A 25419-nucleotide genomic window follows, 5' to 3' on the forward strand; every position below is an offset into this window, starting at 1 on the left:
TGTGGCCTCTACTTAATAGAGAGTACCATTCAGGGGACTGTTCTAGTTAAAACTGGAGGGTTTCTGTCTGTTTGCTTTTTTTCTTACTTTAGTTACTCTTGGTTTGTTATCATTTGTATTATTTATTTTATGGTTAAACTATAAGCCTAAGTTGCATCACCGTTGCGGGGAGAAGCCTCCTCCCGCAGGCTTTTGGGTGTTTTGTCCTTGGGCATCACTGGCTGCCCCGATGCCCAGAGATGCTGAGAGCAGCGTGGGTCTAATGCGTAAACACCAGATTGGAAACTGAAGGAGAGGCCAGGCTGCGGTTGGGGCTGCTCCTTATGGAAGCCCGTGGGCTGCCCTGGGCAGGTCAACTGCCACCAGAGACTGGCCTTGATTTTCAAACATGTGGTCGGTCAGAGGAGAGGGGGCTGGGCAGACCCGCGTTCAGCGTTCCCATGAAAGGCCCTCAGCAGGGTGGCCTCACTGCCTCTCACGGTCTCACCCTGTCCCATGCTGTCCCACTCTGCCCCACACTGCAACTCTGTCCCTCGATGCCTCTTGCTGTCCCACACCGTCCGTCAATGCCCCACTCTGTCCATGCTGTCCCCTGCTGTCCCTCCCACGCCTCTCCTGCCCGCAGAGGCTCTACTGGCCTTGGCCCGGGCGTCCTCCGCCATCCCCGCGGCGGCGGACCAGGTTACACCCGCCAAACCCCGCCGGGGCCAGGAAACTACGGGAAACCCTGCGCGACGCTCGGCGTCCCCGTTGGTTTGGGCGGAACGAGGGCCGAAGCCGAGCTGCCCCCACGCTTCGGAAAAAAATTCAACATCAGGATTCTGGGGGCTCGGCAGCTGCCGCTCGGATCCGACAGAGCCGAGGCGCGGAGGCCGCCGAGGCCCAGAAACGGTTCCCCCGGAGACAAAGGCCGCATCCCCGCGGGCCCGCGCGACGCCGGTGGACCCCACGCCAGCGCCTGGGCGGCGGCATCGCCCCTTTAAGCGGCGCGCGGCCGGGATTGGCTGAGCGGGAGAGGTGGGGCGCCGAGCGTCGACGTCAGGGCCCCGCCACTCGTTATATATTGCGGCGTCGGCCGCCGCGCCGACCGCGGCCGAGTGCGAGCGGGGAGCGCGGTCGGAGACTGGCGGCCGGCGAGTGGCGAGGCGCCTGCGCGGTGTCCGGGCCCCTGAGCCCGCGGCGCTGAGCCAGCCGGGACGGACATGCGCGGGAGGGCGCCGTGGGGCAGCCGCGGCTCCGCGGGGGTAAGGGGCCTGCGGGCCGGGGGTGGGGTGGGGAGAGCGGCGCCGCTCCGCGCCCCGGCCCCTGCCGGGCCCCTGCGCCGGGCTGCGGGCGACTCCCGACGCTGGGCGGGTCCCCGGGGCGCGGAGAGGGTCGCCGCGACGCGGGGTCTCCCGGGACGGACAGACAGACGAACGGACGGGGGGTCGGGGGGAGGGGCCGGTGCGGGGGCGCTGCGCGGGGGCCTGGGCTTCGGGAGCGGCCGGCCGGGGTCCTGCGCCCGTGAGGCTGGCGGCGGCCTCGGCGTCCTCCCTTCCACAATGGGGCTGCGCTGCCCCGGCGCGCACCGTGCGTCCGTCAGCCCCGTCCCGAAGGTTGTGCTGGGGGATGGCCGGTCCGCGCGGTCCCTCTGCTCGGTCCCTCGGCGACGGCGGTCGTCCCCGGTTTAGGGTCCTTGAATTCCACGGAGTAGTTCCGAGCCCCGCTTCCTCCTGCCTCGGAAACGCGATCTTTTGGTCGGAGCGTCCTAAATACTGTTTCCGAAGGAATGGAAGTGCAGAATTCTGTGTTCGGAACGTGACTGCTTACTGGGTGTTTCTCGTGTGTAGGTGCGTGTGTATTTATATGTATATCACAGCCTCGTTCAAATTAGATGACTTCTTAACCGTGATTGGTGCTGTATTGGTGCTTGCAAAGTCTTTATTAGGATTTCGTCATTGCTTGAAAGGAACCAGTCTCTTACCTGATAAAAAAATATGAATAGATTGTTAGTCATAAACTTAAGTGCAGTCAGAATAGACTGTAGCTTTAAAAGAGATGTGTTGGTGACTTTAGGTACCTGCGACACAGGTAGGGCCGGACTGGTTTCTAAGCAACTGTCAGAGGTGAAAAAAGGGGAGGTTAAAAGGCCTTTTTTTCCCCCCCCCGAAGAACAGTATTCTGCACGGTTTTCAGCTTTTAGAAATCTGTAAGAATGCAAAGGGTATGTGTTTGTTGGGATACTGAAACACTCACCATACCACGTCTTTTTTTTTTTTAACTCCTTTTTTTTTTTTCTTCCCCCATTTCTGTAATTACACAGTTTTCAGCAAAGTTTTACTTAAACAGACCAAAGACAGGAGGCCAGGTACCCATTTCAGCAATTGACCAAATTTTGCTAAGACAGAATAAAAGTTGGCTTCTTGTTAATTGTGCTATGATTGGTTACCATTATGAACTGCTGTCTTTTCCAGATATTAGCAGATTTGAAGAGAAATACATACAGCTTTTAGCCTGAACTTCAGATGCCATTTGTCAGTTTCTTCACTTCACACAGAGGTTTATTTTCAGCTGCATGTCTCAGTGGATACTGGCTAATAGGTGATAGAGGTCCTGGGCTAACAGTATATAACCTGACATGTATTAGATTGTAAACCCCTTAAGGGCAGGAACTCTTCCTTGTACAGCTTCTGTCTTGCGCAGCCTTGCACACAGTTGATGGTTGATAAATAATTGCATGGAAGCATATTTTACATCTTAAAGCTCAGCAGGATTGGACCAGTCACTGATAAGGGTGGAAAGCAAATCTTTTTTTATGGCTGTTATGAAATGTCTGAATTATTCATATTTTCGACAGATACGTAAAATTACTGTTTCAGTGAATTGTTTCTCCTCCTTTCAGTCCACAATAGCTACTGGTCACTCTTTCTGTGAGATTTAATTATACTGTAGACTTGGGTTTTTGTTTGGAAATAACTCTCGAACTGCTGCTCCTCAGAAGTTGAACCGGATAATACTCCCTTTCAGCTAATACTAATGGTAGCTTTTAAAAGCAAGTTGCCTAAATTACAGGTACAATCTAACATGCTTGAAACTGACCTGAATGTCTGCATACCATCAGGTTGCTTTAGAAAGGTGAGCAGAGGAGGGAAAGGTGGTGCCAAGGGTAATTCCAGGAATTTGAATGTCATCAGCTCCCTCTGCCAGAGAAACAGCTCTGCTTTTAATCTCGATAAATTTGAATTGGTACCTCATCATCAGGGTTCCTTTTGCGTCTTTTGGTGCTGGTGTTTGGCCATGCTTCATAAACGCTAAGGAATAACCTACTAGGTACTAGATAAACAAGATCCAGCTGTACCCGCACAGCATAAACGCATGCTCTGTAAAGGTGGATAAAACTGGTGAGTTTCAGGGTTCTGAATGTTACTTATTAGCATAATAGAGAAATTTGCTTTGAGATAGGGAAAAGTTAGTGTGGGACTCAGACTTCAGAAGGGGAAAAGGATTCTGCAATTTGGAATCATTGTTGATAACTTTAACCCAATTCCTCATACTGTAAAATGGGGCAGTATTACTAAGAGGTGAATCTTCCGGGCCTCAGTGAATGCATTTGTAAAATATGGGGCTCTGGCTACATGAGTTTTACTCCTTTTCCACTCCACAGTGCCGTGATTCAGCATTTCAGGGGAAGCAGTAGGTGGGTGAGGATGAGAAGACATTGATGCTCTTCTTGAAGACCCACAGAATATGAAACTGGCCAGGTACAGATTATTTAAAATAATCTGTATTTTATTCCCTCTGAGTGGAATGCTCTTCTGATTCTTCTCATGGCTGCCTCCTTGTCATCATTAAATTTCAGTTTAAAAAAGTCACCTCAGGGAGGTCTGCCCTAACTACCCTTGTCAATCCGGCCTCCCCACTCTGTCCTCCCGGGGAAGTTATCACAGTCTGAAATTGCTTCTTGTCTCCTCGTTAAATTGAGGCTTTCTCAGGCAGCAGCCACGTCTCTTTCACTACCATAGGATCTACTCCAGAATAAGCACTTGAGAACCATTTGTGGAAATAACTCATCCTTGCCCTCTAAGAATTTGCGGGTGAAACCCTGTGCACGGAGCTCCAGTTCCTATCTCTGCAGTTGGCTTGCACTGAGGTCTTGAGCATTTCACTTGGCCATCCTGCATCAGTTTTCCTACTGATAAATAAGAACATTACAGAAGTGAGGTTGGGGTGCCTGGGGGGCTCAGTCAGTTAAGCGTCTGACTCCTGATTTCGGCTCAGGGTCATGAGATCGAGTCTCCCCCTCTCCTTGGGCTCTACACTCAGCAGCGGGGAGGCTGCTTGAGATTCTCTCTCTCCCTCTCCCCCGCCCCTTCCTCATGCTCTCTTTCTGTCTCTAAAATAAATAAAATCTTTAAAAAAAAAGAAAAGAAAGAAAGAAGTGAGGTTTTTGCCTAGAATGAAGAGACGGTGGAGAGGACAGGAGTGAAAGTGTGGCGGGGGAGTGCTGGATCAGAGGGCAGAAGAGCCTCACTGGCCTTTCCGCTAACAGAAAATGTTTGGCCTCACATCCTCATCTGCAAAACGCAGAGTGTAATCCCTGCCTCCTCTTACAGGGATGTGGTGGGGATCAGGTGAGATGCTGTGTCAGAAAGTGCTTTGTAATTTGTAGAGTGCTTTACAAATGCAAGATATTCTATTATTAAATTCCAGACTTTAAAATGGATCCTGATTGTAACACCATTGCCGGGATCCATGCTGCGAGATTGAGGCCCGTTGGGTGTATGTGGGGACCCCTTTTATGGGTAAAGACAGACCTGCGTGATACCAAGTATCACGTTGTGATGGGCTGTGTAATGGTGGGGCACCAGTGTATTCTCAAAGATTGAGGGCTTCGAAAGAATTGCTTGAAGTAGTCACAGAATATAAAATTGATACCTTAACCCACCCTTCCAGAGGATACATAGACCAAATCTGCAATTAATAACTTTCACAGGAGGATCTGAAGGAGTTGAAGTAAAACAGGAACTTTCATAGTCTAAGGGTTACCCAAAAAAAAAAAAACTATTACCAAGCAGCAAATCCCCAGAAAAGTCTGAGCCAGACTTAAACACAAGCCTTGTGGTGGGTCAGATCTTACTCCCAGTTAGGAGCCTGAGGGGCTTGGAGAGGCCGGGTGGTGTGGTGAGAGCCTGGCTTAAGTCTCTAGGCCCCACCATTGACCTGGAACAAGTTACTTAACTTGGTGTGCCTCCAGTCCCTCATCTGTAAATGAGGGTCATAATAGTAACCCGCCCCACAGGGTTGTTAAGAGGATTAAATAAGTTATACATATAAATCACTTAGAACAATGCTTGTCGGATAAGTTTCCAAGAATTAGTTTATTTTTTGTACAGGTTTTATGTTCCTTGTAACAATCTGGAGTTACGCATTGGGTGACTCCAGTGCTCATTAAGTAAATTTCAAGTTTTAAAGACTCCCTTCCCATCATTGGACCATTGTGCTCCTTGTCGTTAAGATTATAATAGAACCCACGTATTTTTTCCATTTGGAAATCTATTATGTGTATGTCTAGAAGGAATAATATTTTCCCATCCCGTGTGTGTGTGGCTTCTGAGGTAGCATCTGTAGGAAGAGTACAAAGGACAAGAGACCACAGCCCCGCCGTGGTCTACTTCACCCCTGCACGAAGGCCGTGCAGGACACCAAGTGAATCAAAAGGCTATTGATGACGATGGCTGTGGAACGAATAGGTTTTTTGTTAGTTTGCCATTTCTTAAAATACTCAGCTAGAAAATTCTCTGAATTATTCAAGAAATTATGTCACTCAGCTTTGCTTTTGACAGTCTGAAGATAAATTATTTTCCTTATTGCCCCAGTTTTTACCACCTACAAGTGGGCCGTTACGTGCTGGCCCGCTGAAGGGACGATGGATGCTGCCGGGGACAAAATGTCCATCCTCACCCCGCGGAGCTGCGTTGCCGTGGGTCCTGAAGCCGTCACGTTGACCTTGAATTCATGCAGGAGCATTTCAGTGACTTAATATAAAAGATGTGAAGTCCTCTATGTTTACTATGAAGGCCATTTATGCTTCCTCTGGTAGCAGGGGGACCGCGAAGGACATTCCTGCCCGCCTCCCCCTTCACTCCCTGCCCCCAGAGCATGGTCTGTTACGGTGAAATCTGAGAAGAACCCTGAATTAGGGCCTTTGATTGTGAAGAGTCCTTTGCTCAGTAGGTAAACTCCGGTCACGCAGCACTGGATGTCATAGACACTGAATGTGTTACCTGAATGTGAGTGTTACGTCAGTAAGTCTTCTCGCGTTCTTAATAAAAGTTAAAATTCGGTAAAACAGCCACACTCAGTGTTCAGTGTGTCGAATAGCTTGGCTGCCAGTGCTTTAGACACTAACACAATAAAGATGATGGGATTTTGTTTTGTTTTTAATATTCTCAAAGGTGATTACTTTAGGCATTTTCAGACTGAAGATAAACATGCAGATGGTGGTTTATGTGGGGAGAATCTAAAATCATGGAATTAAAAGAAAAATTTTTTAAATAAAAAATAAAATCATGGAATTTGTCACGTTCCGAAATCAGTTTCTTTTTACAAATCTTGGCTTTGAATAGGATTATCTTCTCTTTTTGGTAAGGAAATAGTCGTGTAGGTAGTTGTTAAATAAGGTTGAAAAGACCATTTATCACCCTGAATAAACAGAAATCAGGTTCTAAAACCAGATTGAAAGAAGGAAATTACATCACACTTTTAAATAAGGAAGCACTGGGCAGAACTGGATGAGTTGTATGACAAAAATGTGCCCCTCCTCCTCTTGTGGATTGCTTTTGAGATTTATTAATGAGATCTGCTGGAAGGTAAGCACATCTAGGTTACTGTCTTAAGGTAGCCTGGTTTAAAAAAAAAAAAGTTTCAAAGTGACTTTCCTCAATCTAAAGGCATGTGATTTCACCTTAATGAAGCATCTACGGTATGCTTTTTGGTGTAGCCTTTTTTGTTTTGTTTTCTTTAAGGAAAGTGACCTTAAATTTAGCCACAAAAACAGTAGGTGCAGAAGGAATAGTGTGGAAGAGAAGGTGAAATTCATTATTTTCAGAAAGCTCTACCCTGGTTGCTTAAGTGAATGTGCAGTAATAGAAACCAATTTAGAAAGTTACATTGTTAACCACTTAAGCTTAGAGTTTTTACCCAGTCTGCAAACTGTCCACTTTAGATCTTGGAAAGGAATGTAATGAAAATCCTTTGCCTGCTATTTACCTAAACTTGTTGCATTATTATCATTGGGAGGTGTCCACCCACGTTAGGTTTATCCCTTAGTTCTTCACTGATTTACAGGACACGTGAGTCTGTCATGTCATTACTTTTTTAAAAAGTGAGATGAGTATTTTCTCTGTTTCGCAAATATCAGAAGCGAATGACACCACGATCTACACTGGAGGGGGGGGAAAAAAAGTCCTGTCCCAAAAGATTTGGAGGATGGGCAAGAAATCGGGGCATGGCACGAAATAACCCAAGAACATGGGGACCTGCGCTGGCTTTTCAGCAGGGAGCCAGGTAGTGGACAAGGTGGTGTGACAGATGGCCTCCAAGGAAAAGGTGCATTCTAACAGAGATGAGGGGGAAAGAGAAGGAAGAGCTTGAAGAAGGTGGATCAGGGCCTGCCTTCTTAGAGAGGCCTTAAGGCCAGCCTACAGAGCTTTTCTTTAGAAGCATTTGAAGATTTTTGAGCAGTGGAAGATCTGAATTTGCACTGCAGTTCAGGAATATGGATCTGGTACTGGTGTGTAGGGCAGGTTAGGTATTTTCAGACCAAGGGCAGAGCGGTGCCCGTGAACGGAAGGAAGAGAGGTTTGAGAAGCAGTGTAGAAATAGGCTATGGAACTGGGCGATTGAATGTGCATCTGTCATAACTCAGGTTATTAAAAATGGTGCCTGTAGGAGAAGCGGGATCTTCGCAGACCCTGAACTGGTTTGGGAAGGGGGAGGGGGTGTGAAGTAAATGACAGGAGTTTGGTTTGTAGCATTACAGATGCCAGAGGGCCGTCCAAGTGGAAAGATAATCACCAGACAATAGGAAATGCAAAGTGGAAGCTTGAGCCAGGGCTGGAGTGGAGACTCAGGAGATTGAGGAGCTGTCTACGCAGAGTTGAAGCCATAGAAGTGGATCCAATCTCAAGGCGCCGGGTGGGGAAGGGGGAGTTGTAAGGAGAGCAAATCAGAGGACAGCAGCAAGAAACAGATGGTTTTAGGGGATATTATTTTTTGTCTTGAAGTTTTCAAAAAAAGTGGGGTTAGTAGGAAGCAGTTCCCATCTGGGATTGGTATTTAACTGCATTTTTGACACACTGAAAAGGCCAAAGATTAGTTGATGAATTTTTGGGAAGTTCTTTTGCCCAAGGTCATTCCGATCCTGTTTGACATCATGCTGCCTGGGTCCACATTCGCTCTCACAGTTTGCATTTCATAACAATGCCATCTTGTGCTGAGAGATACTGATTTCCCCACATAGGGCTGTTCTGCAGTTGCTTTTCTAGTGAACTGTCAGGTAGAGCTGGCTTGACGCTTTACACAGAAACAACATTTGAAACACTGCGGCATTAGCGAAATTTCACCGGAGCAGTGGGTTTCTTTTTAACTTGAGGTTGGCTGGGCTGATTCCCACCCCCCACCCCCCCCAGGAGGCAAGGGCACACACTGCAGACTTGGGGCGTTTTGAGAGGGGCGTGGAAGAGTTGCAGGTGGCTTCCTGCCTCAGCTGGCATTCCCAGGAACACGCCGAAAACGTTTGCTTCCAAACCTGCGGCAGGTCCCCCTCCCTGAGCCTATAGTTGGAAGTTATTTTCCAAAAGAGAATATGCAGTTACGTTTCCCTCCTTGGCTTCTCCCATGCAAGCAAGTAGGAAGTTCGGACAGTTTCATAACACGTCCCATTCACAATTCCCCATTGAAATGTAGAGGCAGGTCACCTTCTATGAATACACAAAGACACTATTGTGGTCAGAAGTGAGCTGGCTTAGTGAACACAATTCTTTTTATACTAAAAAAAATTTTTTTTCTGAAGAAAGCTAACAAGTAGGTGATGGAAACAATGAATAAAAAATAACTTTCTAGAATGCATATATAATTTTAAGGGGCCACCGAAATGTGAGTTAAGAATTCCGAGGCCATTCCAGCAGAGGCGATAGTTACACAATCATTCTGTTGAAAGCTAAGATTTAGATGGCATTAGGAGGCTGACACGCAGTAATTACGAGGAGCACTTGCTGGCCTGCAGACAGGTGGGGGTTGGGTCTCCAGAATCCCCCGCAGCATTTTTCTGTAATCTGGATGAGCGATCTCCAAACGTGTGCTTTCAAACTACTTAAATACCATATTCTTCTTCCTATCTTGGCTTTTCGTTTTTTACATCACCACAGATACTTTCCCTGTGGTCTTGCCTGTGCTTGTAGGGTGCTGGGGGGGTGGGGCCCCACATACCACCAGGCCAGGTACCCGGAGGGGGCGCCGAGCAGTGTGTTCTAAAAATGTTTTGGGTTTTTTGTTTTTTGTTTTTAATTTTCTGTAGCTTTCCTTAATCCAGGTAAAGTAAAAACACGTGGGTTTCATCTCAAATGTCTGAAGACCAGAAATAATAAATAAAAACATCTCCCAATAACTTAGATTTCTAAAATGGTGGGGTTTCTTTCCCCTGTTCTTAATCATCTATCTTTGAGAGACTGATCACAGGAGAAGGCTTGACTATTTCAAATAATATTTGAAACCTATTTACGTCTCTGCCTCATGGATCAGAGGCAGCTGGCTTTGGGAGAGTAAAAAGCCGGGGATCAGTAATGGCCCTATCTTCGCTTTATCACCGAAACGTTACTGTTTTTGCATGAAAAACAAACAGTAAGCACTTGCAGAGTGTTTTTTAGATGTGTAGCTAAAAAAAAAGACCCCCCATGCTGGATTCACTGCGTACGTTCAGTTGATCCTGATGGTGGTGGTAATGAGATGGTAGCGTATAGTCGTTCATTCAGCGAGCACTCAGTCCTTGAGCCCTTGCTATGTTTCAGGTAGTGATGATTATGATTGGGACCTAGCCTCTTTCCTGGGCTCCCAGTTTAGTGGGTGACAGATCTGTCCATAAAACAGATGACCTGTGTACCCCCTCCCCCAGCACGCATGTCTCACTCATCTGTGTCGCCCCCCCAGTCCTCAGCACACTGCCAGCCCTGGGTGGCTGTGCGCATGCTTGGGGAGAGCGTGAGAGAGCGTTAGGAAGCATCTATGCTCATCCCAGAAGAGGTCAGTGTTACACAGAGAGTTGACAGATCGTGTCCTGGTGTCTGAAAGAAAAAAAGCCTCAACTCTAAGGAAGCGTGAAGATTCAGAGAAAGCAGAGATGGATGCTAATGAACACCTCTAGCAAGAAGGTGTGGGTCGAGCTACTGGTTGACCCCAGATGCAGACCATCTGATGAGGGAGAGGGTCCTCACACTGAGGAACTACTAGATTAAGAAAAGGGCACTTACTTAGCCTTTGTCATCTGTGCCTTGCAGCGAGGCATGAATCACGAGGCACTTCGTACAGGAGAATGTGAAGAATGTGCCTTTAAGTTTGTCTTTCAAAGGGAGGAGGAAGCTGTCCGTGGCCCCTGCTGAAGCCCGCAACCTTGCAGAACTTGATTTTTACAGGATAATGGAAATTGGGATCTTCATATCTATTTCTTTATTCTTGAATAGGTGGTAACTGGAAAATTTGTCCTCCCAGGGCCAACCCTGAACTGCAGAATCCAAACAAATGCTAGGCCGTGGGGTGATCCGGTGCTACGTAGGATCTCCTGTTCAGTTGAAGCGTTGGGTTCTAGTGAATGTTGGTTCTGCAGGTCTGAGTACAGTAATCCGTGAAATGACCCTATTGGCTTGGGGGACCGGGAGCTGCGTGCCCACCACGGCCACAGTCTGGAAGGTCGGTTCATGAACTGTGTGCGCTGTGGCAAGTGAGCAAGATTTGTTGGGCTGCAGTGGGAGATCTGCTTTTGCTCGCCGTGGGTTATTCCTTACTTTGCCGAAAACATTTAAGAGCTTTGATTAGTATCCAACCCCCCTCCCCAAAATTGTTCTCAGTGTCTGTGTTTAAGTACTGTCATGAGAAGGATGAGTTCATGCCAAAGGGTTGGGATCAAGTGAACGTCTATAACTAAAGTTTTCTGTCCCACATCCCCCCAAATTCTTTTTATGTCCCACAAGACCCCAAGTTCTCTGATACTAGCTCTGTGTGGGTATTTCTGAATTGTTTATTCTCTCCTCTCTTCTCTGCCCCCCCTCCCCCCAGGGAATGCAAGCTACTGGTTGACCACAGATCCCTAGGCCTCAAAGTGTGGAGACCTCCCAGAGTAAGACACCATGTCCACGGCAGGAGTTGCTGCTCAGGAGATTAGAGTCCCATTAAAAACTGGATTTCTGCATGATGGCCAAGCCATGAGGACCGTGAGGACCTGCTGGGGCGGCCGCAGTGAGTTTGAAAAGTAAGCGCAGGACAGAATGGCCCTGAGATCTCCAAGCCCGTGATGTTAAAATGAGATCAAGAATAGGATGGCTCCTTGTTTATGACCAAGATGTTTTTCCTTTCCTTTCAGTCACTTTTTGAACATGGACCCCATCACCATGGCCTACAGCCTCAACTCTACGGCTCAGGAGCACCTAACGTCTCTTGGTATGTGTCCGGAAATCCAAGCGGGGCTAGTGCTTGAGGAGCAAGTTGGCAGTGGGGATGGGGATGGCCCTGGCTGGCCCTGGCTGGTCCTCCAGCACCATGCTGAAGTGAGGAAGCCACCTGAGCCGTTTCCAGCAGGAGCCTGACCCCTGGTGGCAGCAGGTTCTGAAGAGAACCGTGCGTGGCTCTCGAGCCACCCTGCCCTCGTCCTGAGTCACCGACCTATTTGTGCAAGTGTGATCTCTCACAGTCAGTGAATTCTGATCCCAGCTCTGATCCACATTTAACTTTCAGAGACCTTGGGTGAGATCTCTCATCTCCCTTACGAGTATCGGGTACGCATCCGAGGGAGATCATCAAGTAGTGTCCATGTGGATAAAATACTTAGGAAAGTGTGTGATGGGCCGCCTGGCACTTCTGACGTGGACACTGTGTTCCTTAGATTTTGTCAGGAGCATTTAGCACATTGCAAGCAGGTCCGTGCTCTTCCTGACGTCACGTTGGCACTAACGGAGCGGACCCGGTGTCGCCTCACGCACACCCTGCCTGCCTCGTGTCGCCGCATCTCTTACCTGGCCGGGCTGGCGTGGTGCGGTCGTCACGGAAATTATACGCTGCTCGTCGTCTGTGAATTTTGCACACGTCACAAAACCTGCCGAGATGTGTGGGTGTGCACCGCGCACATGTCCGAGGGAGATGGAAGAGATAACTTGTTCTTTGAACCAGATCATGTGCATTAGCAATCTTCTGGCCCCTAATTACACCTGTGGCTGTCCCCTGGGTGTTCTCAGGGCGGCAGCCGTCAGGTGTGAGCTGCCTTAGCGGAGAGCTGTGGGCGCACGGGTAGCCGGGCTCGGCCTCGAGCGGCTGGGCTCGCGCGGGCCTTTTACTCACCCCTCTCGTTCATTCTAGGGCACGCGGCGACATCTGGTCCGAAGAACAGCAGCCACTTCGCAGAAAATGGCCCCGCTCAGAAGCCCAGCCTGGCCCCTCTTATTATTCCCCCGGGCGAAGACTTGGGGCAGCGTGAAGAGGAGCGAGTCGTGTGTGGTTTTAAGAAACTCTCAGTGAACGGGGTCTGTGCTTCTCCTCCTCCGCTCACCCCCATAAAGAACCCCCCGTCCCCCTTCCCCTGCGCGGCCCTCTGTGAGCGGGGCTCCAGGCCCCTCCCGCCGCTGCCCATCTCGGAAGACCTCTCTCTGGACGAGACAGACTGCGAGGTAGAATTCCTCACCAGCTCGGACACGGACTTCCTCTTAGAAGACTGTACGCTCTCTGGCTTCAAATATGATGTTCCCGGCAGGCGAAGCTTCCGTGGGTGTGGACAGATCAACTACGCATATTTCGATACCCCGGCTGTCTCCGCAGCAGATCTCAGCCAGGCCCCTGACCAAAATGGAGGGGTGCAGAATTCAAATTCTCCTCCGTCTCAGACCCACCGAAGACTAAGAAGGTCTCATTCAGGACCAGCCGGATCCTTTAACAAGCCAGCCATCAGGATATCCAGCTACATACACAGAGCTTCTCCGAACTCCGATGAAGACAAACCTGAGGTGCCCCCCAGGGTCCCCATACCTCCGAGGCCAGTGAAGCCAGATTATAGAAGGTGGTCAGCAGAAGTTACTTCGAGCACCTACAGTGATGAAGATAGGCCTCCCAAAGTGCCACCCAGAGAACCTTTATCCCGGAGTAACTCCCGCACACCCAGCCCCAAAAGCCTCCCGTCTTACCTCAATGGGGTCATGCCCCCGACGCAGAGCTTTGCTCCTGATCCCAAGTATGTCAGCAGCAAAGCCCTGCAAAGACAGAACAGCGAAGGATCTGCCAATAAGGTCCCTTGCATTCTGCCCATTATTGAAAATGGGAAGAAGGTTAGCTCGACACATTATTACCTATTACCTGAGAGACCGCCGTACCTGGACAAATACGAAAAGTTCTTTCGGGAAGCAGAAGAAACAAACGCAAGCCCCCAAGCCCAGCACCTGTGTGCTGACCACAGCGCCGTCTCGGCCGCAGACAAGCTGGACTCGAAGACAAAACTGGATCCAGGTGGCCACGTGAAGCGCAAACATCTGTCCTATGTGGTTTCTCCTTAGGCTCTGGGGTCGCGGTTCAGCAGGGGCTCCCTGGGAGCAAATGGTTCTCAAGCCACTTGCCCGTTTGGTTGCGGTTCACAGGGAAATGTTTCCGATTGCAGCATAAAGGAGTCGAACCCTCTGTGTTAGAGAGAGAGGGTCAGCAGCCGTGGGGCGCGCTCGTGCTGAGAAGCCCAGATCTTGTTGGCGTCGGAGAAAAGTCTGTTCCAGCGCGCAGTGTAAAGCTGTGCCGGCGGGGAGGGGAGGCTGGGGAACCATGACATGTGTATACGTTAGAGACCCGTAGAAGCCTGTGGGGCGACCTCAGGCCATAGTCGCAGGGTGACCAGTTAGTTGCTACCTTAGAGTAACACGTATTCAGAATGATAAAACAAGCTGGAGGACGACTCCTGACCGAAAATTGAGCAAATGGAAGAAAACACAGTATTGTTTAGATCGGAATCATAAAACAAAACAAAAAAACCCGTTTTTGCTTTGTCAGTTTGAAAGGGTCTGGCTCTCGGGCCCGTGAAGTCCTTCTGTCTCCTTTATTTCTGCAAGCAGTCTGTGCCCCCAGGGGCAGGGCGCAGGGTGCACGTCCGTCCGTCCGTCCGTCCCATGGCTCCACCTGCCCGGTTTAAAAATCGCCCCGAGGCCTGGGTCCCCCCGGGTTTTGCCTCCTGCTCCGTTGAGGGGAGGTTGGCAGTGCGCTGGGCAGCACGCAGGTCTCACCCCTTGAGAAGTGAGAAGATCCCAGAACCCGGAAACCGTTCTTGCTGACAGCTCATGCCCCGCTCTGCCCGCTGACGCCCGTTGCGCAGGCCTCGCGGCTGCGGTGACACACATCGGCTCCCGTGGAGAAGCAGACCGTGGGCCCGTGTTCAGGACGTCAGTTTACGCCATCGAGAAACAGCTGTGTGACTGAGAGTCACTGGGGGCGTGTGTTGGGTTTTTGTGTTGGGTTTTTTTGGTTTTTTCGTTTTTTCGTTTTTTTAGACTGTATTAATAAACAAATACAACACAAGCTGGCCTTGTGTTGCTGGTTCCTATTCAGTATTTCCCGGGGATTGTTTGCTTTTTAAGTAAAACACTTCTGACCAACAGTGCAGTATGTCAATAGCACAGGTCACATCAGCGTCTTCCTGCTTTTGAGACTGTCCCGGCCGGCTGCTTCCCCCGGATTCAGTGAGACCCACAGCATGCGCTGGGGTCGCCCTGTGCTTCGAGGTTTGGATCTTGTATAGATAAGCACAAAAGAGAAGGTGCTCACTAACAGAGGGACATTACTACAATGTTCTCTTAACAGTTAAACAAGCTGTTTACAGTTTAAACTGCTGAATGATATTATTTGAGCTATTTAAAGCTTATATTTTAGTATGAACTAAATGAAGGGTAAGACATGCTTTAGAAAAATGCACTGATTTCTGCATTATGTGTACAGTGTTGGACAAAGGATTTTATTCATTTTTGTTGCATTATTTTGAATATTGTCTTTTCATTTTAATAAAGTTATAATACTATTTATGACACCGTTAACAATGTTTCTTGCCTAAGCTCTTATAAAAGTCGATGTCTCAAGTACGTTGACAAGCATTGCTATCTCTAAGCACAAGGGAAGATTTTTGACAGCTTCCTAAATGCTTGAAATTCACTGTCATTCCCTAAAATAAAAGTAATTTGAGCGATTGATATTGAATCTTATACACATGCACAGTGAAAGTGGGCTCTTTATTTTCACCTTCAACAGTTCAGAGGAGGGACCTGAACTGATGCTGGGGTGTTTCTGTCCAAACAGGTGCTGCCTGGGGAGGGGCCCGCCCCTCAGGGGGAGCATACGGAAGAAATCAGCTCTCACACAGGCTTGCCGTGACTCACTGGGTTTCAGGATTAGGTCCGGGTTGCTGTGGGCCCTTTGGGAAGCTCTGCGGCTTGTCTGGTGTGCGGCCACCAGAGGAAGCCCAGCCTGCCCAGGCCTCTCACGGGGAGGACAGCCGTGCTTCTCACAGCTTCTGGATGCAGGAGGAAGCCGAGCCGCTGCGTGTGAGGGCCCCTCTCCAGCGCCGTGGGGCCCTGTGCTCAGCTCTCCCCTGTCCTGGGCCCTGTGGCCAAAACCCAGCCACTCTCACCTGTCCACAGGCTCCCGGGCAATGGTGAAGCTCTCCGTGACCTTGACTGAGCCCCTCCATGTGCTTGGTATCCTGCAGAGTCAAGAGGGAGGGCTTGGAGGTCAGTGAGCAGGGCTGGGAGTCCACCTCTACCTCCGCCTAATTATGAGTTGGGCAGATGCTTTAACATCTCTGCCCTTGGGTAAAATTGGGGCAGGGGCGTCCTGATCCCCACAATAGGAAATTATCTGTGACAACTGCATATAACCAACTGCCACTGGTGCGCGCATGGACTGTGGTCCCTGGTTACTGTGCCTTGACAGGTATTCTTTCGGACACTTTACAGACGAAGAAATGGGCTTGGGGAGTGGGTTCCACAGACATTCGCTGGGGAATACCAACCACATTCTAGGTCCTGGGAGGTGGGCATATCCTCTGCCCTCTAGAATTTCTTTTTTTTTTTTAAGATTTTGAGAGAATGAGAGTGCGCGCATGCGTGTGCGTGAGAGCGGGGAGGGGCAGAGGGAGAGAAGCGGACTCCCCTGCTAAGCAGGAGCCCGATGCGGGGCTCGATCCCAGGACCCTGGGATCATGACCTGGGCTGAAGGCAGACGCTTAACCGACTGAGCCACCCAGGCGCCCCTGCCCTCTAAAACTTAAAGCAGTCCCTAATTACGGTTTGCGGTGAGCGCCAACAAGGGGTGAATGGTGGGGCTCTACTCTCTAAGGTGATAAGATGCGAAGGGTCAGACTCAAAGCTGAAGGAGGTGGATTGAGTAGGAAAAGCAGACTGACCAAGTTACATGTGAGCCCCTGAGGCTGGAAAGAAAAGGCTGATGCTTCCATAAGCCAGGAGTTGTGGCGGCAGGAGGATGGACGCTGGGCAAGGTAGGGACCACTCAAAGATCTCGGTGGGGGAACGGCAGGATCTGATTGTCTTAAAAAGATGACAGTGGCTGTTGCATGGCGAACAGCTTGAAGAGAAGCCAAGGGGAATGCAGGGATGTCAGGACAGGCAGGCATCAGGACCCGGAGAGATAAGGGGACAGGGGAGATGTCAGGACCAGAGACAGAGAAAACTGGCTTTGAGAGATCCTTCGAGGTAGAAGCAGCAGCTTGGAGACCTTGGGTGGGACAAGCCCAGTGGTGCGTAGCTCTGGTGCCCCCGCCCCCCATTCCCACCCTCACCCCCTGTGTGGGCTCCACCAGCCTCCAAGGGTCTCAGGGTGGTCCCGGAGATGTGAATGGAGCGCTCCCACTGATCCTTATCTGCATCTCGTTTTTTGCCTCTCTTCTTTCCCCCTTCCATTGCCTTCCCTTGTATTGTGGTCAAGACCATCTTTTTTGCTTTCTTGGGTTTTTTTATTTTTTTAAGATTTATTTTATTTTAGAGAGAAAGCGTGCATGGAGAGAGGAGGGGCAGAGGGAGAGGGAGAGAGCGAATCTCAAGCAGACTCCCTGCTGAGCACAGAGCCCAAGGTGGGGCTCAATCTCACCACCCCCAGATCATGACCTGAGCCGAAATCAAGAGTCAGCCACTTAACGGACTGAGCCCCCCAGGCGCCCCAAGCCCATCTTTAATTAACTCCACATTTGCTTCCCTCTGAACCTTTGCATTTTTCCTTGATTTTGCAAGAATACGCTTTTTCCCTATCTTTTCGTGGCCAACCAAATGCACCTCACCGAGGTGTGAATGCCACGCAACTAAAATGCCATCCAGAGCACCAGCTCAATCCTCAACCCGCACCTGCACCCAGAGCCAGTGGAACTCTCTGGAGAGTTCTCCCGGCCCAGGCCTGCCCAGGCCCACACTCTCAGCTGTTGCTGAGACCAGCAGCAGGGAGAATCAGCTGTTAGCTACCACTAGATGCACTGTGATTAGGCGGGTACTATCTAGTGACAACGTACTGTCCTAAAGTCAGGAAATGGGGGCTCCAGTCAACCTGTCACAACCATGCAAGCTTCCTCGAGCCTGCCGTCCCCTCAACATGAGACCAGGCCCCAGCAGGCCCAATACCACACAAACCGCAGGGATTTATTATTAGGGCCTGTCTCCTGGCAGAGAGGAGATGCTAAGGTCAAGAGGACTCATTTGTCAGTCAACTCGAAATGCAGATAATATTAAATGGGAAGTCTTCCCAGGCTGTAATAATCGATCATGTGTTGCCTATCTTTTTTAAATGCCATGTGTTTGTATGTTGCTTATTTCTCTCTAGGTCTCTAGGGATATCTTAACTATGTAATGAAAAGAACTCTCCTTAAGAGGGTGTCTAGTCGCTGCTAGGGGCCCTGTTCCAAAAAAAGAGGCCAACAGATTCTTCCAGAGCATTTCATAGTTGGAGAAAAGAGAACGCATCCCTCTGTCTATTGGCTCAAGTACAAAATATATATTAAGTTATTCTCTACTGTAGTTCTTAATTTCATCACCTAATCTGTAGTTCTGAGGTACATGGAGACTTTCTCTTAAAAATAAGCTCCTAGCATGGGTATCTCATCCTTTCTTGTTTTGGTTTTTTATTTTGTAGTAATTATAGACTCACAAAAAAATTCAGACTTGCACAGAAAGATGCCCTGGACCCATCACCCAGATTCCCCCAAAGATTACATCTTACAAAATTATAGCCCCTTATCAAAACCAGGAAATGGACATTGTCACAATACTCGTATGTGGTATTTTGTTTAGAAAGAGTTCCTATCAAAACGGACTTGGGTCCCACTTTCTAAAATTAACTTAGAAATTAATTCTGGCATTCTGTTAGGCGTTTTGTGAAAAGCTAATAAAGCTTTAAGAATACATTGCCGTGTAAATATTTATACATTATGCTAATGGTAACTGAGATAAAGCTGATGTGTGTTAACTTTGATCGGCCAAGATTTTCTGCAAGATTAATTTGCATGAGCTCTAGTAAAGCTACGCCTTCAAACCTGGAGGATCCATGAATGGTTTCCCAGAGCCTTGAGGTGCCACAACTTTGAAATGTGTAACAAAGCAAGAGGTGAACTGAATTTGTAAGCCGCTACTAAAGCTTTGAGGTATCCTTGTCTTTAGAAAAAAGTCTGGTGCAAACTACAGTACAGAGACAAGTTTTCTTTGCAGACTAGACCATTTGACAAATGTTCTGGTCCTTCTCCCCGACACATGAGAATCACACCTTTTAAGAGAGGTTCTGGGGTCTTATTTGGGGGAAAGCAGAGAGGGGAGAGGTGAGGAGAACAGGGAAGAAGGTCCGAATGTGCCTGCACTTGGTGAGCCTTGCCTTTTATGCCTTGTGACTGAGTGAAATAACATGATGTAGGCATGTCTGAGGCAATTGGAGGGTGTGAATTTTCATGCTTGCTTTTCCCTTGAATGTATCGAACTTCAAGAACCTTCTGCCTAAGCCGCAGAGAATCTGTCAGTGGAGCGTGTTTAAACAAGCTCAGCTCAGCTTTCATGTTAGCTGCCCAGAACTCAGAGAGGCAAACATACTTAGTGTGTCTGACTTTTCGTATCTGAGGAAACCCTTCACATCAGAGCGGCCCTGTAAACCGTCCCTCAATGTCCACTGCCCACTGGCAGCAGAGGGGGTTTGAGGCTGGGGAGGGAGCTGGGGACGGTCGGAAAGGACTCTTCTGGGTCCTAGTTTCACCTGCTAGAAAGAGAGCTGCTATCAGGCTGTTGGGCTTAAGTGTGCCTCCCCAGTGCGGGCAGCCCTCACCCCGTGGTTCCCGAAAACTGCCAGGAACCCTCGGCAGGTCAGCCTATAGCAAGTTTACTAACACAGCATCCGTGACCATGCATAAATCTGCTCCCCACCGCCCCCCCCCCACACTAAGTAAAAAGGCCCCGGGGGAGGAGGCAATTTGTTGTAACCAGGGGACCAGTCTTTGGGAGTGTTTCTATGTCCCTCAACTTGACTTTGTGCCCTTATGGAGAAAGGCAGCCACTTCAGTCCCGGGAAGTAGCTTTGGATCCATGTCAAATAAAGGTCTTAATCACCTGCTTCATGCGTATTTCTTCCTTTTTACAGTCATGAGGGTTGAGCCCAGTGCCTCCCCCCAGGACAGCATGACTTTTGTACCCTCCCCTCTTGTGTAAGGCTGGATGAGTCTGTCTTTCTGGCCTGAGCCCGGAGCAGCCTAAGGCGCCACGGCTCACAGGAAGCTGTCTGTATTGTGTGTGTGCCCGACTGCCGGCCGCCCTAGTGTGCTTGCATGAACTAGCGTCCTTGTCTACACGGCTTCTGCTTAGTGACCCATCAAAGTTCTCGGCTGAGCAGAAGCTTGGACAGTTCCCGCGGCTCAGGGAGGCCCAGGCGCCGACTCACCAGCTCCAAGCTGTAGAGGGAACTCGCGCACCCACAGCAGCCCAGACGCATGATAAGACTTGTCTGCGCATCGTCCCGGCCCGGGAGCCTCTAATTACACGTCTGGGGCTTGCAGGAGCCCAGGTGGCCGGGCTCACATGATCCCAGAACTGTGAAGATAGCGCGGGCCGGGTTCTCACTGCCTGCGCAGCCAGGTGGGGGAGGCACCTCGGAGCCCCGTGCGTCATTTCAATACAAATTATAATAACCGCATTCCAAAGACAACAAGAGTTCATTTAACCGGGCAGTTCCTTCTTCCCAAAACATTGCCACAGTTTTATCTTCCCATCTACCCTTTTAGCTGTTCCATCTTCAACCTTCCTCCTGGCCCCTGTCTTGGGACAGCTACTTGGCACCGCAGCAGAATCGGTGTGCAAGAGAGCCCAGCGTCGGGTCCCCAGGCCACGTGGTTTGCTCCACACAACGTAGCTCTGGCCCACGGGGTGTCTCGTGTCACGGAATTCGGGGTGATCTAACTTGCAGCGGTCCTTAACAGTATTCACAGCCCCCAGTTATCAGAAACTTGTCACCTGCCGGGCGCTGTGCTGGGCTCGAAAGGAAACACACCTGTCCTGAGCCAAGTGAGAAAGTCACCGTCATCGGGGCCCGGCAGTGGCTCGCAGAGGAAAGCCGCGTGCTGTGGGAGTGTGTAACACAACAGTTGTTGATCCTGTCATTAATCAGCTGTGTAGGAGGATTTTGAGGACCGAGGCCAGAAATCTGTTTTTGTTTTTTTGTTTTTGAAGACACATTTTTTTTTCTTCCAAGCTCTGTGGATGCTGAATCAGTCCAATTGTTCCTTTTGCAAGAATCCACACACTTTTAACAGCAGTAAATAGATTGCCATTTGTCATCTGGTCATTGATAAGGATCTCATAAAGAAATTGATTTACCAAACTGAAATGCTTATTTGAAATGTTTCTCTCCAAAGCCTTCTCTATGAGTCTGTAGACAACTTCTATCCATGTCGGTTTTTTCCTAAGGATTCTATATATGCATTAATTACAAAAAGTTTTGTGAGTACAGTTTTCTCTGAACAGCCTTGGTATAGGCAAAAAGAAGTGTTACCACCCACCGGCATGCATTATAATTCTGTCCTTGCTTAATCCCCACCCAAATGCCCATTTCCATCTATACAAACTCATATTATTCTTTCTGAATCATACCTAAGTGCCACACCCTGAGTTGCACATAAAACTTGGCCATATTATTTATACACCAGTGTGTACTCACACAGCTGTGGCTGACTTAGAAGTCCACTTATATTTTTCTGGGATTATTTATCACCTTACTTCTCCATTACTGGATCTGGGTGGGAAATTCCCTGAAAGGTTTTCTTCTAAAATTTGGTAGCCTAATCTTTTTTTTTTTTAAAGATTTTATTTATTTGAGAGAGAGAGAGACAGCGAGAGCAGGAACACAAGCAGGGGGAGTGGGAGAGGGAGAAGTAGGCTTCCTGCCGAGCAGGGAGCCCGATGTGGGACTCGATCCCAGGACCCTGGGATCATGACCTGAGCCGAAGGCAGACGCTTAACGACTGAGCCACCTAGGCGCCCTGGTAGCCTAATCTTAAGGATATATTTTCAACTCCTTTTCTGGTTACAAATCCTGATGTTGGCAGGTCTCTTTCCTTTAAGTTTGAACCTCAACTGAGACAAGCTGCACTAATTATTCAGATCAGCATCCTATTTTATAGCTCACAGCCAGGAACGCACTGTAATAGAGTTAATGGAGAGTCCGTAGATAGCCTAACACATGGGGGCCTCCTGCCGCCCTGCTCAGCATCTCCTGAAATCTCCTGAAATCAAGGATCAATCTGTAAGTAAAACACAAAACTGTCTATTGGCATACCAGACTGTTTCAGGAATTCAGGAAAGATACAGAGCAGACAGATGTGATATGATGGAGAAATAGGATCAAAGGAAAAGAAAGACTAAAAGAGTCATAGGATATGACTTCTATGACAGCCCCTCCAAGAATTCTGAGAAAACTCTGCCTCTATGGATGCAGAACAGGAAGGAGCCCTGGGGTGGGTGTCAGGGTGATTATCTGGGCAACTCCTTCCAGAGTATCTGCCAGCCAACTTCTTCCCCTCTCCCCTTGTGTGAAGCTTTGTCAGTGAGTGTGTGCCTACAAGCTGGGGCATTGGTGACAGAGACACAGCAAGGCCCCAGGTAGCAAGAAATGTTGAGGTGGAGAGAGCCCATCCCAACTACACACTCTGTCTGGAAGCATGGCCCTTCCATTTCCAAGCCTGTGTAGTCAGACCCTGGATCCACAGGCAGGAGAGTGGGGATTTTCAAACACAAATATGAGCATAAAATAAAAAATCACCAAGCACTTGAGGAAAATTAACATCAAGAAAATAACACAAGTCAATAAACAGAGACCAGCACCCATGCAAACATCTCACAAGGCAAACAGATGTTAAAATAATCCTCAGAGATTAGACAGAATATTACATCCACAAAAACAGCCTATTGTGAAAAAGAGCCAAGGGACAGAAAATAGGAGGAAAAGTTAAGAGGCATTTAGTATCTGAGAAGACAAGAATAGAAAGTAGCATAAAAGAAATACTTAAAACATGTATATTGTAATGTATATAATTGTCAGATCACTATGTTGTATACCTGAAACTGATATAATGTTATATGTCAACCATACACCAATTAAAAATTTTAAAAATAATAATAGGAAAAAATTTTTCCAGATCTGAAGACATGGGTCTTCATACAGAAAGGACCCTCTCATACCAAATAATTTGCTTGAAAATAAGACATACCCAGGGGCGACTGAATGCCTCAGTAGGTTAAACAGCTGCTTTTGGCTCAGGTCATGACCTTGGGATTGAGCCCCATTCAGGTTCCCTGCTCAGTGGGGAGTCTGCTTCTCCCTCTGCCCCTCCCCCTGCCTCAAATAAATAAAATCTTTTAAAAGAAAGAAAGAAAATAAGACACACTCAGACACATTTCCCAAAACTGCAGAATACCAAGGATGCGGGGCGGGGCGGGGGGGGAGAACTACCTTTCAAAGGGAAAAACAAGCAGGAAGTTACCCACAAAGGAGCAAGAATTCTATGAGCCCCAGCAACACAGGATGCTGGAAGAAAATGGAGCCATATTACCAAGGTTCTAAGAAACAGTGATTCTGAACCCACAGTCTTGTACTTGGCCAAATCAGCATTCAAGTGAAAGGTCAGAATGAAATATTTTGGACATACAAACCTCAGAAAGTCTGTCATTCTCAGATTGGCTTTCTGAAAGAATTTCTCAAGGATTGCAACACAGCAAAACAAAAGGAACCTAAAGAGGAGGAAGATGTATCCAATGGGCAATGGTGAGCAGAAAAGCCATTATAACTTACAGAAAAGTTTAAATAATTTTTTATGCATAACTAAAGAATTAATAATAATGGAGAACTAAGATCCCAGGTTAATCCCAGGAGGAAGAGAATGAGGAGGAAACTGAAAACAGAAGAAGATTCTGGTCTTTGGGAGGAGAGGATACAATTGATTAATTCTGGATATTATTGAATACTATTAAATGTACATAAGAAATTTAGAGGCTAAGTTTCACTTCAGGTAGTAGCATAAAAACTTGCGTCAGATTAACCATCCTGCCTATGACAATTATAAAGTCAGGACAAAATATTTTTAAAAACTACTATATGAAGGTAGTGGAGAGAAACCAGTGCCCTGGAAAATAAGGAAACAAACTAGTACAGATCCATCTGTAACCATCTTTCCCCCAAGACAGTTCCTTAATTCTCTCAGCATACAAGAAATAGAATTCAAACTGAAAGTGGCAGTTTTACTGGGCTGAAAAGACAAAAGTTAGAGTTCAGGGTTCCCTGGCAGAGTAGACAGGAATTGAGGGAGGGCAGATCCTGGAAAGGAGGAAGCCCCCAGATCTGTGTACAAACATCCCCCAAATCCTTGGCTGAATCCTGGACTGCATGGCAGGTCACATCTCCAAGGGATCCGGTGGAAAGGAACTGAGTAGGAATTTCAGCAGCTGCCCAACTGTGGAGACAGAGTTTGGATATCAAGTACAGCCAAGTTCAAGGTGCTTGGTAAACCCACTGGCTTTCTACTAAAACCCAGAAAGGCCATATTTTAGAAGTGAGGGCCACATCCCAGACTGAGGGCAAAACTGAAATAAACAACCTAACAAAGCCTATAACCAAACCACCACAGAATCAAGGTTATCAGCTGGTAATTTATTTGCCTTCTAAAACAAAATTTATCACTTTTCAGAGGAAGGTGACAGAAACCATTGTTCTATACCATATCATCTGCAATGTTCAGTATATGATAAAAATGTATAAGACATGAAAAGCAGGAGAATGCATCTCATAGTCAAGAGGAAAAATCAGTCAATAGAAGCAGACCCACAGATAACCTGATGCTGAATTAACAATGATGCCAAAATAATTATCATAAATACAAAGATTTCACAGGAGAAGTGGATAGAATGGGCGAAGATATAGGGAATTTTAAGAAGTAATATAGAAAATATAACAAAGAACCAAATGGAAATCTTAGACCTGAAAAATGCTATATCAAAAATTTTGTTTTGTTTTAGAGAATTGATAGCAGATTGGATAAAAGAAAAAAATCATAACATGAACATCAAGACAGATGAGTAGAAAGTATTCAACCTACAGCACACAAAAAGCAAAAATGATCAGAAATTTGTCTCTGTTGGGATACTAGAAATTAGATGTACAACTTCTAAATCTTTTGAAGAAAGAGAAAATGAAAACTTTAAAAAAATGATGAATCCAACAAATGGAAAGAAAAAGGGGGAAATTTAACATTAAAAAAAATCATAGTAGGGGCACCTGGCTGGCTCAGTCAGTAGAGCATGCAACTCTTGATCTCAATGTTGTGAGTTCAAACCCCACATTGGGTGTAGAGATTACTTAAATATAAAATCTTTTAGAAAGAATCATGGTAAAAAGTAAGCGAAGTAAGTTTTCAGGAATAAGTCAAAACATATCAGCAATCACACAAAAAGAATGAATTAAATCCCTATTTTAAAATACGGAGATTTTCAGATTTAGTTAACAACAACAACAACAACAAAATCTATATGTTATTTACAGAAGATGCATATAAAAAGAAAGTTATGTGTTGGTTAGAACTACTTTTGAGAACAAATAACAGAAACACCACCTAACAATAGCTGACAAAGTGGGTTTATT

At 47.6% G+C, this 25419-nt stretch overlaps 1 protein-coding gene across 4 annotated transcripts; it reads left to right on the forward strand.

Moving 5' to 3' along the window:
* The first annotated feature begins 1076 nt into the window (after positions 1 to 1076).
* On the forward strand, positions 1077 to 15290 carry ERRFI1 (ERBB receptor feedback inhibitor 1). 4 transcript variants are annotated; one of them, XM_036064473.2, is made up of 4 exons: positions 1077 to 1244; positions 5856 to 11500; positions 11612 to 11688; positions 12601 to 15290. In XM_036064473.2, the coding sequence occupies exons 2-4, from the start codon at positions 11379 to 11381 to the stop codon at positions 13782 to 13784; spliced, it is 1383 nt and encodes a 460-aa protein (XP_035920366.1). In that variant the 5' UTR covers positions 1077 to 1244; positions 5856 to 11378; the 3' UTR covers positions 13785 to 15290. The 4 variants fall into 4 exon arrangements, with proteins under 4 accessions (XP_035920366.1, XP_035920367.1, XP_077929942.1 ...); XM_036064474.2 differs by having other exon boundaries at positions 11308 to 11500; XM_078073816.1 differs by lacking the exon at positions 1077 to 1244 and adding an exon at positions 1477 to 1829 and having other exon boundaries at positions 11308 to 11500.
* Positions 15291 to 25419: the final 10129 nt, after the last annotated feature.

The sequence above is a fragment of the Halichoerus grypus genome, chromosome 5 (assembly GCF_964656455.1).
Source record: "Halichoerus grypus chromosome 5, mHalGry1.hap1.1, whole genome shotgun sequence".
Lineage (NCBI taxonomy): Eukaryota > Metazoa > Chordata > Mammalia > Carnivora > Phocidae > Halichoerus > Halichoerus grypus.